The sequence below is a fragment of the Hippoglossus stenolepis genome, chromosome 7 (assembly GCF_022539355.2).
Source record: "Hippoglossus stenolepis isolate QCI-W04-F060 chromosome 7, HSTE1.2, whole genome shotgun sequence".
Classification (NCBI taxonomy): Eukaryota; Metazoa; Chordata; class Actinopteri; order Pleuronectiformes; family Pleuronectidae; genus Hippoglossus; species Hippoglossus stenolepis.
The window spans coordinates 14,849,229-14,860,224 of NC_061489.1; the positions used below are offsets into that span (position 1 = coordinate 14,849,229).

At 41.4% G+C, this 10,996-nt stretch overlaps 2 protein-coding genes across 4 annotated transcripts; both read right to left on the reverse strand.

Moving 5' to 3' along the window:
- Positions 1-2,411: 2,411 nt before the first annotated feature.
- ran (RAN, member RAS oncogene family) lies at positions 2,412-5,507 on the reverse strand. Of its 2 annotated transcripts, none has more exons than XM_035162063.1 (7): positions 5,384-5,507; positions 4,443-4,494; positions 4,244-4,328; positions 3,515-3,640; positions 3,211-3,398; positions 2,938-3,108; positions 2,412-2,794 (listed from the first exon to the last, which is right to left on the reverse strand). In XM_035162063.1, the coding sequence occupies exons 2-7, from the start codon at positions 4,479-4,481 to the stop codon at positions 2,750-2,752; spliced, it is 654 nt and encodes a 217-aa protein (XP_035017954.1). In that variant the 5' UTR covers positions 4,482-4,494; positions 5,384-5,507; the 3' UTR covers positions 2,412-2,749. The 2 variants fall into 2 exon arrangements, with proteins under 2 accessions (XP_035017954.1, XP_035017955.1); XM_035162064.1 differs by having other exon boundaries at positions 5,341-5,438.
- A 395-nt stretch (positions 5,508-5,902) lies between these two features.
- ndufs8b (NADH:ubiquinone oxidoreductase core subunit S8b) lies at positions 5,903-10,673 on the reverse strand. 2 transcript variants are annotated; one of them, XM_035162062.2, is made up of 7 exons: positions 10,571-10,673; positions 9,312-9,366; positions 9,153-9,218; positions 8,980-9,069; positions 8,395-8,567; positions 8,119-8,247; positions 5,903-6,866 (listed from the first exon to the last, which is right to left on the reverse strand). In XM_035162062.2, exons 2-7 carry the CDS (start codon positions 9,364-9,366, stop codon positions 6,735-6,737), a joined length of 645 nt encoding a protein of 214 aa, XP_035017953.1. In that variant the 5' UTR covers positions 10,571-10,673; the 3' UTR covers positions 5,903-6,734. The 2 variants fall into 2 exon arrangements, with proteins under 2 accessions (XP_035017953.1, XP_035017952.1); XM_035162061.2 differs by having other exon boundaries at positions 9,297-9,366; positions 10,571-10,643.
- Positions 10,674-10,996: the final 323 nt, after the last annotated feature.

A 10,996-nucleotide genomic window follows, 5' to 3' on the forward strand; every position in this document is an offset into this window, starting at 1 on the left:
AGAGATGGTAACGTGGAAACAACAAGGAAACGTGGTAGAATCTCCTCATGATCAATAAAAGATTCAAGATTCAAGAAGATTTATTGTCATTCCAAAAGCACAAGGTACATGAGAGGGAAGGAAACTAAGTACTGATGTAAGCAGCAATGAAATGGAACAATAAAATCTAAAACCTAAGCAGAAGCAGCAAATAAATGCAATTAAAAAAAACAATAGAATGTTGCCTCTACATTATTACAATTGAGGACATTGATTATATGTGAGAGTTTGATTGTCTTTTGTTTTACATCAAACGATCTTTGTTTTTTTCAATTCAGTTGTTATTTGTTTCTAGGCGGCAACACTGGGGATGATGGTTTTGTTGCAGAGCTCCAGCCTCATTTTCCATTAAAGACTATTGTACTTATCAGTGTCCAGCAGAAATCCTGGTGTGAACTGGGCAGTTTTTCTATTAATACATTATACATGACAGATTTGCATCAATGTTAACACCAATAGATATCACTTTCACCTGAACATCTGGAGACCTCTGACATTGTAGAAGCAGGTGTTCGATGGTTCCATCTTCGTGGCAATTGGGAGGGGGTGACAAAGCAGCTCCATTTGACAACTGCCCATGCACACTAATAGTCCACCAACAAAAACTAGCAACTTTATGTCTCTTTAATTTGCAGACATGCTATTACTTACTGCCACTCTGTGATGGAGCAAATACTCCAATTTTACCTAACACACAAGAGAGCAACGACCTGTTCTCCGTGATTGATGATGAGATGAAGAAAATAATAGCCACTTGACAGCCATTGGATTTACTGCTACCCAGCAGTGGAGGAGGGACTACTCAAATTTTAATCAGTAAAATTGTAGCCTATTTCCAAAAATGCAGCAGTCTACTACATCCATGGCCTCACAAAATAGATAATCAGCAACACAAGTAGTGGAAAAAAAACAAAAAAAACATGAAAAGTAAAAAATACGTCATAATAATCCCACTTAAGTGAAAGTACAGATACATGAAAAATGTACTTAAGAACAGCAACAAAAGTGATCATTCAGTAACTACCTGTTCTGTGTGGGTGATGTTGCTAATTGGTCAAAACATAATAAGCACTTCTAATAATGTTCAAAGCTACTTTACAGGATTACAAACAAAGCAGATAAAAGTAATTTATAATTAGCCAGTTCATTTTTTGTTAATCCAATATTTCTTTAAACATGACATTTATGAGCCTGAAGAGGCAGTTTCAAGAATAAAAACCTGGATGCCTTAATGGTGTTCAAGCACCATTTCTCATTTCCCCTGCTAACTGTGGAGTTGATGGAAACCAGAATAATCATTTAAAATGTTTTCATGACCATTACAGCTTGTGTCACTGCTTCTTTGAGTTTATTAGAAATTAACTTTCTCCTTGCTGTTCTTACAATAATAAAAGCTTTATTGTACCTCATGACTATAACATATCAAACCATGTCTGATTGGTGAGAAAGCATATATGTGCAAATGACTGAACTACGTTGTAACCGTCATTTGTAAAGAGGGCTGACGTCACGGTGAACGAGGCCTCAAACTATGAGGTAATGCCAAAGGGAGTGATGAGATTGAAAGAACATGAGTGACCCCTGGTGGACATCAGTGTATTCAGCACGTAACAAGACATGTCCCTTACTTACAATAGTGACTTTGCACGTTTTCATTTGTGCAGTTACTGAAAGGCCTCATTCTTTTAAGTCTTTTCTGAAATTCATTTATCCAATTTGTTTGTTTAAATCGATTATTAAAATAAAAAGTCAAATAAGCCTGTACAAATACTGAGGATGTGAATTCAACAAGTTCTGAAATGTCTACTACAGCCCCCACAAGAGGCAAATGTTCAGCCTCCCGTCCAACAAAAGTGGACATGACTTGCAAAAATATCAAGTTATGTGCATAGGGATTTATTAGTGTCATGCACCTGGGGAAACTAGCAGGGGGGGGGGGATTATATTCAAGAGTAGTATATCTCTGAACCGTCTCTCACTAAATCACATTTCAGCTACTCTGCATAAGCTCCTTTTGATTATCAATGTTTTCTTCCTACTTCCAATTACCGACCCTGTCCAGAGTCCCCTACCACAGTGAAAACGACTGCCATAATCAAGCCAATACTTTTCATATTAAGTTGTGTTTGGCTATTATTTAAGCTTGTGAGGGCTATGTAGAAAGTTACATGATTTAAAAGTACAAATAAACTTTATAATTCCATTTGACTCCTTATGAACTTCCTGGATCACGGTCACACTTTAATAAGGGGCCAAAACGTCTTCTTTAAAAAGGGGTTTAATGGTGCGACCTCAACTCACAAAGTATCACATTAGCTTCAGCAACACTGTTATCGAGAGATTAAAACAAATACAAACAAAAAAAGGACATGTCATATTGAGAATGTTTTTATTCAAAGTTTACTCCCCATAGTGTTTCCAGTACACCATACAACAGCATTCTGTGGGCTGGTTAAGTGCAGTGGAGGGTGCTCGACGATGAAGAGTAGCACGTTGCCATGCCAATGACAACACTAGGGTGGGGTGTGTCTTATACAGTGAAATTAGAAGCACAACTTTTTCACCAAGTTATCTTTCTTAGTTTTAAAACAAACAGAAAAAATTCAAAAATAAAAAAAATCTGAAAAGGGATTTTACAGTAAGGGGGGGTCAAGACTTCAACAACTTCCTGTCCACGGCTAGGAGGGAGAGGGACAATTTGGGTAACAGGTTAGAGGTCATCTTCATCATCTGGCAATGCTGTTTCTGATGCAACCTGGTGAGGAGAAGATGGAGATTTAAAGTTATAAATGAGTTCACTGCAGAGTTTGAGTACTTGGCCCAGACCTAGAAGCTGCTGGATTGGAATTACAGCATACAGTCAATTTAACAGACATGGCACCTGCATGTTTTACTCACTTGAAGCTCGTGCTCGTACTTCGCAGCAAGTGTTGGGTCCATGTGGACCTCTGGGGGAGCGAGGGCAGGCATTGCCACAAATTCCAGGTTGGGATCACCAATCAACTTCCTTGCTAGCCACAGGAAAGGTTTCTCGAAGTTGTAGTTACTCTTGGCAGAAATGTCGTAGTACTGGAGGCAGAACAGTGTGCAATCAGACGATTGTTAAAAAGAACACACCAATTATTTGACATTTTTCACACGTGACTGGAGTAGGCATGAGGGCAGACATACCTGCAGGTTCTTCTTGCGGTGAAACACGATGCTCTTGGCTTTGACTTTCCTGTCTTTTATGTCAACCTTGTTGCCACAAAGGACAATGGGAATGTTCTCACATACACGGACCAAGTCACGATGCCAGTTAGGCACGTTCTTATAGGTGACTCGAGATGTGACGTCAAACATGATGATAGCGCACTGAGCTGTGGAAGTAACAGATGATTTACCTCACCATTCCCACATTTAAATGTATAGTCATTGTAGAGAATGTTCAAGGTTTAATAACTGTAACAGCACAATGTAGGACTGATCAACACACCTTGAATGTAGTATCCATCTCTCAGGCCTCCGAACTTCTCTTGACCAGCTGTGTCCCACACATTGTACTTGATGGCTCCTCTGTTGGTGTGGAACATCAGTGGGTGCACCTCTACTCCCAGAGTAGCTAGAATATTAGGCAAAGAAAAAAGGTATGAGGTAAGAGTATGTGAAACATAAAAAGTATAACAGGATGGGCCAAGGAATGAGCAACACAAATGGGGAGGATTGTTCAGTTTAAAGAAATTGGTAGTTGTATAAGCGTGGATGTAAATTGAATTGGTTTGTTAGCACATATGGCATATCCACCTGGAGGAAATGCACCCATTTACTTTCTGGATTGGATTTCCCTTATCAAACAGGTTCTGCATAATACAGACCAACAACAAAAGTAAAATCTTGGAAGTTGCAATTAAGGCCCAACCCATAATCTTAAAAAAAATAAAATAATACATATATATCAACAAATTTGTTGAAGTCAATTTGTCAGTGCTCTCTGGTGGACAAATCACGTAATTGAGACACTTTCTAAATAACATAAAACCTAGTAAAGCATTTCTGTTCAATATGTTGTCAAGTCAGCCCGATATACATGTGAACCAGTTGGCCCCCACAGCTCAGGGCCTGCTAACTGCTTGATTAGCCCCTGCTGTCGGTTGGTGAATCGTCTTTTAGCTCGTTATCTGTCCCAAACTGACGTGTCACTCTCTCTAGACATCAAGATACTCACCGACATATTTCTTCTCAAACTCTCCTGTAATGTGTCTCTTCACAAAAGTTGTTTTCCCGGTGCCTCCATCTCCTACTAACACGAGCTGGGAGGGAGAAGAGTTTACACTGGTTGGTACTGGTTCAGCACTGCTGGCGCAAATACCGCCATTATCTTTTGTTCAATTTACATCATTTACTAGATAATTTCAGAAACTTACTTTGAACACCACCACACACTGAGTCATTGAGTCGGCCATGGTTGCTCTTTATCTGGTTGAACAAAACAAGGCGGGACAGTTAGAACGTCTTTCATCCTCCAGTTAACGTTGAGCTAACGCTGTTAGCAGCTACATGGTTAGCTGTTAACAATACATAAAGGAACTATAAGGCAACAGTCTGTGTGTTATAGTTCAGGTATAATGACACTTTGAGCGGCTACATTCACATCAAGCTGCTACAACCAGCAGCCTGATGCTTGGTAGCGATATCAGCTTCTAGCACTTTCTATGCAAGCTAACGCCAAACACACTGCGTTTCAGTTATGCTAACAGCTGAATAAGAAAGGTGTAAATCACATACGTGTTTCCCTGCGAGGAGGTTTTGAATGGAAGCTCGTCTATCACGCCTATGAGTCCGTGTTTTAAAGATTAGCAGTTACTCGCTGGCTAACTGGCCAGCTAGCTGCCGTTGGTTTGAGTGCGCCATACCAACGGCGAGCGCACTTTTTTCTTGTTCGGTTGAAACAATCGACCCGGGAGACCGCACCGTGTTCCCCGCTGCTGCCGCCCCAACCAGGGATTAACATAACACACAGTACCGGCGACAGGCTCCTCATTGAGTCAGTAATAATAAATATAGTTGATCAGATAAATGAAGAGGCTCTCTGGAACAAAGCGATGAGATGAGGGAGCGCTACTAGCCGATTAGCCAGCACGGCATGGAAGCCATTCACTTAGCTAACGTGCTACGTTAGCTACGAGGAAGGGGAAAAAACCCAATGGCCTAGTCTGGTAGCGGCTTCTTCACGTGGCTACAGATAAAACACCCAACGGAGCAGAAACCCCGTCAGGTCTGCGGTAGTTCTTAAACAGACTTTCCTCAAATACACAAACTTACACGCAAAGTCGGGCCGCGATGGGAGAAGGAAACAGAGACTCACCGGTGCTGCTGCGAGGAGAGAAAAGAGTAAATGGCCGCGTTCGCGGGAGATTCAGCGTGGACTAGGAGGCAGTTTCCGCCCTTATCACGTGACAACCCCGGCGCTCAAAGGAAAAAAAACCCGCTGAGTGCGACCATAGCCCACAGAGTGACTACAGCCCCAGGCTGGTTATTGACTGCGACAGGTCGTGGAAAAATTCACTCAGCCTGTGTGAGCCAAAGCAATTCATTTAAAATACTGACATCCAGCTTCGGTACACACTGTGCTAACTGCTCCTATTGTATCATTTACAACCACCAAGTCTCTGATCACAGACTAAGATGCTGCAGTATTAAGACACAACAACTATTGCTTGTCAATATGCCCGTAAACTAAATAAATACATGTTTGGTCTAGATATCAGAAACAATGTTAACCATACGCTCAAGTACAATTGATTGATCCAATCAATTTACCAACTATATTGAATTTGCTATCACATCCTAAAGAGTAAGTGAACAAACCAACAGCCAGACAGTATTATTTGAATTAAATATCGATTATTAGTGTTTATTCCCTGAGTTGAGTTTTATTTGATTGCTTGGTCTCTTTAGCTCTAATTAATATTAAACTGTGGTTAAACTGTGTCATTGACATTACAGAATTAACTCAACTAGCACTCATTATAGTACAAACCTCCACCAAGGCCCAAACTGTTTATGTAACCACATTTAAATTGACTAGAGTCAGACTTTCATTTGGATCTGCACCAAATCGCACATATTCATTAATATCAGTCCACTAAACACCCTGTTCACATTCTGAAACCACAGAATACACTTGATGTCATACAAAACTAAGAAAAACAGGAACTTATCACATATTATAAGCTGGATCCAGATGTTTTGAACAATCGATTAAATAGCTAGAATATTGGCATTTACTAATCTGTCAATCGACTAATTGTTTCAGCACCAGCTTCAATACAACAGACAGTTAAAGTTTAAAAACAGGATTTACTTCTTTCACTTTCCTAAATAGCGTCAGCAACATACATAAATATATTTTCAGAAATGTCCAACCTATTAAATAAGATGAACCTTGTTTTTTTAAAGTGCAGTAAAAGATAGTCTATAACAGACATGTGCATAGGTTACATGGGTTACAGTTTATGATATCAACTTCAGAAAGTGCAATATCAATAAAACACAAGAACTGAATTGTGCGTTTCTATGTTTTTTCTCAGTTCTGATGACAGAGTCTGAGGCTGCAAGGCTTCACTACCAGTAATCTCTTTAGTGCATAGAACGATGATGAGACGCATCATTTCACGTGTCACACATCTTTGTTGTCAGTGTGCAGATTAAACAGTCTATCTGTACAGGTAGTCTGCTTGTATGTTGGCTGCTATCTCCGCCTCCCATCTGTCGCCATTGTTCAGCAGCTTCTCCTTGTTGTACAGCAGCTCCTCGTGGGTCTCTGTGGAAAATTCAAAGTTTGGACCCTGGTGGAGAGATTGACAAAGAAGAAAAGAAAAATATGAGGTCTGCATGTCAATATGCACACATATGTTCAGTTCCATATTGTGCTATAGGATTTTGATGGTGAGTTGAGTAAATTATGCACAGTTTGCTAACTTGTGTATATACACTGCTCAAAAAAATTAAAGGAACACTTTAGATCTTGATGAACGAACTATTCCAAATTGAAAATCTTTACTGTATATTGTATACTTTGTTGAGAAAGAATTTACGCAACAACAGTCAATGGAAACCAAAATCATCAACCCATTGAGGGCTGGATTGAAAACCACACAGAAAATCAAAGTAAAAATTGAAATCACAGGCTGATTGTATCACGACAACTCATAATGTGACTCAGTAGTGTGGCCTCCGTGTGCCTGTATGCACTCCCGACAACATCTGGACATGCTCCTGTTGAGTCTGCAGATGGTTTCCTTGGTGATCTCCTCCCAGACCTGGCTCGGGGCATCAGTGAGCTCCTGCACAGTCTGTGGTGGTACTTGGCGGCGTCGGATGCACTGATACATAACGTCCCATAGGTCCTCAATTGGATTTAGGTCAGGGGCACGTGAGTGCCATTCAATGGCATCAATGCCTTCATCATCCAGGAACTGCCTACATACTCAGCCACCTGAGGCCGGGCCTTGTCCTGCACCAGGAGGAACCCGGGGCCCACTGCACCAGCGTAGGGTCTGACGGTCGCTCTGAGGATTTATCCCGGTACTGAACAGCTGTCAGGGAACTGTTGGCTATGACATGGAGGTCTGTGCGACCCTCCAAGGATATGCCTCCCCAGACCATCACTGACCCACCGCAAAACCGGTCATGCTGGATGATGTTAGGGGCAGCATAATGTTCACCGTGGTGTCTCCGGACTCTTTCACGCCTGTCCCATGTGCTCAGTGTGAACCTGCTCTCATCTGTAAAAAGAACGGGACGCCAGTGGCAGACCTTCCAATTCTGGTGATCTCTGGCTAAAGGCAATCAAGCTGCACGGTGCTGGGCTGTGAGCACAGGTTCCACTAGAGGAGCCTCATGTCACCCTCATGGAGTCTGCTTGTGACAGTTTAGTCAGAAACATGCGCACCAAGCTTAGTGTGTCACATGTGTTGGTATGCAGAGTAAATCAATAAAATACATATCTCTAGAGGAAAGTAACAGAAATACAGTTTTAGTCTGCCAACATCCACCTTGATTCAGCTCCACAGAATCTATTCGGAAGCTGTTTCCTACCTCCACAATGGCATCAACAGGACAGGCCTCCTGGCAGAAGCCGCAGTAAATACATTTGGTCATATCAATGTCATAGCGCGTAGTCCTCCTGCTGCCGTCAGCTCGAGTCTCAGCTTCAATGGTGATGGCCTGGGTTCAACATAGAAACAGAATGAATAGAAAAGACAGAGTCAGAGAGGACAACCAGGGATTTCAGCAGATAATTAATCAGAGCTTATAGGAGTAAACATTACAGTCATATTGGCTGTTTGGTGAAAGCAGGAACTGGGTTGTCACCTGAGCAGGGCAGATGGCCTCACACAGTTTACAGGCAATGCAGCGCTCCTCTCCGTTAGGGTAGCGGCGCAGGGCGTGCTCTCCACGGAAGCGGGGTGACAGAGGTCCCTTCTCAAATGGGTAGTTGATGGTGGCCGGTTCACGGAACAAGTAACTCATGGTCATCGCCAAACCTGGAGGGAGGGTTTGCCAAAGGAACAAAGAGGTGATGACTGGTTTTTCTATATTTCTATATCCAACTTATGCATAGCGGTGTGACCCCTTCTATTTAAAAAGACGTAATCATTTTAATGAAAGGCAGCATCGTTTCATAAAACACTGTCAAACTTTTAAAAAAATGAGTAAATGTGGAGACAATTGGTTTTAATGAACGAGCAGTGGTGTTGCTACTTCTATTTGCTTTTAATAGTTTTTGGAGATCTAAATCTGGCTTTGACCCAATAGACAATAATAAAAAGCAAAACCACAAGGCGTATCTTTTAACTCTACACATGATACAGGGTGCAGAGCCAACCACAGTGTGTGTGTGTGTGTGTGTGTGTGTGTGTGTGTGTGTGTGTGTGTGTGTGTGTGTGTGTCTGTGACCTCTGAAAAGTTCAGTCCACAAGAGGGTTGTTGCAGCCCGGTCAGTGACGGACCTCAGGTCTGTTGGCAGCTCCAGAGCGTTCACATACTCTGCAAACAGAGACAAGTTGGCTCCAAATAATCTCCAAAAATATGTCTTATGTGAAGAGCTGTTGGTTTGCAGCAGTACTTACTGAAACCCTCCCTCTGCACACTGAGACTAAACGGGCGCATGACACCAGGACCATGTCCAGAGGTACCTGATGATACATATAATACAAATGTGATGTGATGAGGCCTGATTTTTGTGCAAAATATAACACAGAATTTATTGACACCTGCTTCAGTAGTACCCTGCTTTGAGTAGCAGTGGAGAAGTCGCAGGCTGAGTGCAGTGACGTTGGACATCTGAGCAGAGAGGAGAGAGGGGAAGCGACTTGAAATAGGTGAGACACATTTAAAATAGTTGGGGCGATTCAAGGAAAGCAGGAGAGCAAACAAAAAAGCACAGACAATTCATCAGCACAACACTGCTTGTTGATACTAACTAATCTAAAAATACACATTTAGGAAAATGCCAACTAATTGATTGGATAAGGTTAAAGTGCAAGTGCATTCATTGAGGTAAACTGACCATCCCCAACCATTCAGATGCCCCCTGGAATATACCTAGACGTCTCCCTACTTGTTTAAGATACATGCAATCTGAAATGCATTCCTGATGGCAGCCAATGGAAGTCATCATGTAGGACATTGATATATTTTGTATGTGTTTTTCAGTATTTGTGTGTTAGAGGATTTAAAATGTTCCCAGTAGATTATATCCTCGCTGTAACCAGGGGTGAGGGTGAGGGTGAGGGAGAGAGAGAGAGAACAGCTGACTGAGAACATCCACGCTGTAATCTGGCGCCCCAAATCCCTGCTATGACGTCAGTGGTGTGGCAAGTTCAGGGGCTTTTGATCAGAATGGGAAAAACGATTGATCAATCCAGTTTAAACGGTGAAGGAGCATTGCCCGGAGTATTCAAAGATTGTTAGCCACCGTTACAAGACCAGCAGATAGTATCTAGCTTTTTAATACAAATAATAAGAGAGAATAAGCGTGAATTAACTGTTTTTAATGAGTCAAAGACGGTCAAACCACATGTAGCCCCCCCCCCCACTAGAATCATTGGTTATTTTTAATCATCTGATTTTATTGTAGTGTTGATATGACGTCATAATGCTGAATCCCAATTTTGCAAACGGCTTGAATGATTTTATTTTCAGTTATGTTGCACGGATGCTCGTTTTCACGCACTGTATGAGGCACGTGAACGCGTCGTTTCAAATAAATCCACCGTTAATCGGTTAAAACTTTTTAATGTGTTACATAATTCTTTTATTTAGTAAAAACATGGTCACCACACCACATTAGTTTATATTAATTTGATAACATGCAACAATTAGGTCCATCACCAACTTCTCTGTCAGAGGAGCAGGTTGATTTAATGTAATTTAACAGAATACTAGTAGCAACTCGATTAATTCAGAATGGCTCCTGCTCCCGAAGCTTAAAATGATCATAGACTGAAACATTTCATCCTAATAATTATATTTTAACCGCACTCACCTTTTTAGTTGAGTTACTGTAGAGCAGGAATACACAGCGGACCCTGAACTACGCAGTTGTACCAATGCTGCATTCACGTGCACCTCGTCGATTTCACTTTCTCAGTAAGGGAATAGCAGACAAATGCACTCTTGTTGATATTGTCCACTTTATTTTAAGTACATTAGGAGTTGTGTTGTTGTTACACTTCCTACAGCGAGAAAAAGTGTCAATAAAGTCGTCCAGACAAGAAGAAGCACTTAACGTAATCTCTCATGTCATGTCTGATAGAAAGATGGATGGCTGGATAGATGGATACACAGATAGATAGATATGTTCTTTATTGTTTCCAAATTGGGTGATTATTGTGTTACAGCAGCATGTCAAGGGCATTGCACATAAAGCGAAGTAGCAATAAAACAGATACGAAGAATTAAACTAACTCAA

What these genes read in the sequence shown, in the direction of transcription:
- ndufs8b (XM_035162061.2), bottom strand. Translation starts at nt 9,366, where the DNA reads ATGTCCAACGTCACTGCACTCAGCCTGCGACTTCTCCACTGCTACTCA. An exon ending in TGTGCAGAGGGAGGGTTTCA is followed by an intron (nt 9,070 to 9,152) that starts GTAAGTACTGCT and finishes CTCTGTTTGCAG; the next exon opens with AGTATGTGAACGCTCTGGAG. An exon ending in CTGTTGATGCCATTGTGGAG is followed by an intron (nt 6,867 to 8,118) that starts GTAGGAAACAGC and finishes TCTCTCCACCAG; the next exon opens with GGTCCAAACTTTGAATTTTC.
- ran (XM_035162063.1), bottom strand. Translation starts at nt 4,481, where the DNA reads ATGGCCGACTCAATGACTCAGTGTGTGGTGGTGTTCAAA. An exon ending in AGTGTGTGGTGGTGTTCAAA is followed by an intron (nt 4,329 to 4,442) that starts GTAAGTTTCTGA and finishes TCTCCCTCCCAG; the next exon opens with CTCGTGTTAGTAGGAGATGG. An exon ending in AGTACGAGCACGAGCTTCAA is followed by an intron (nt 2,795 to 2,937) that starts GTGAGTAAAACA and finishes TCTCCTCACCAG; the next exon opens with GTTGCATCAGAAACAGCATT.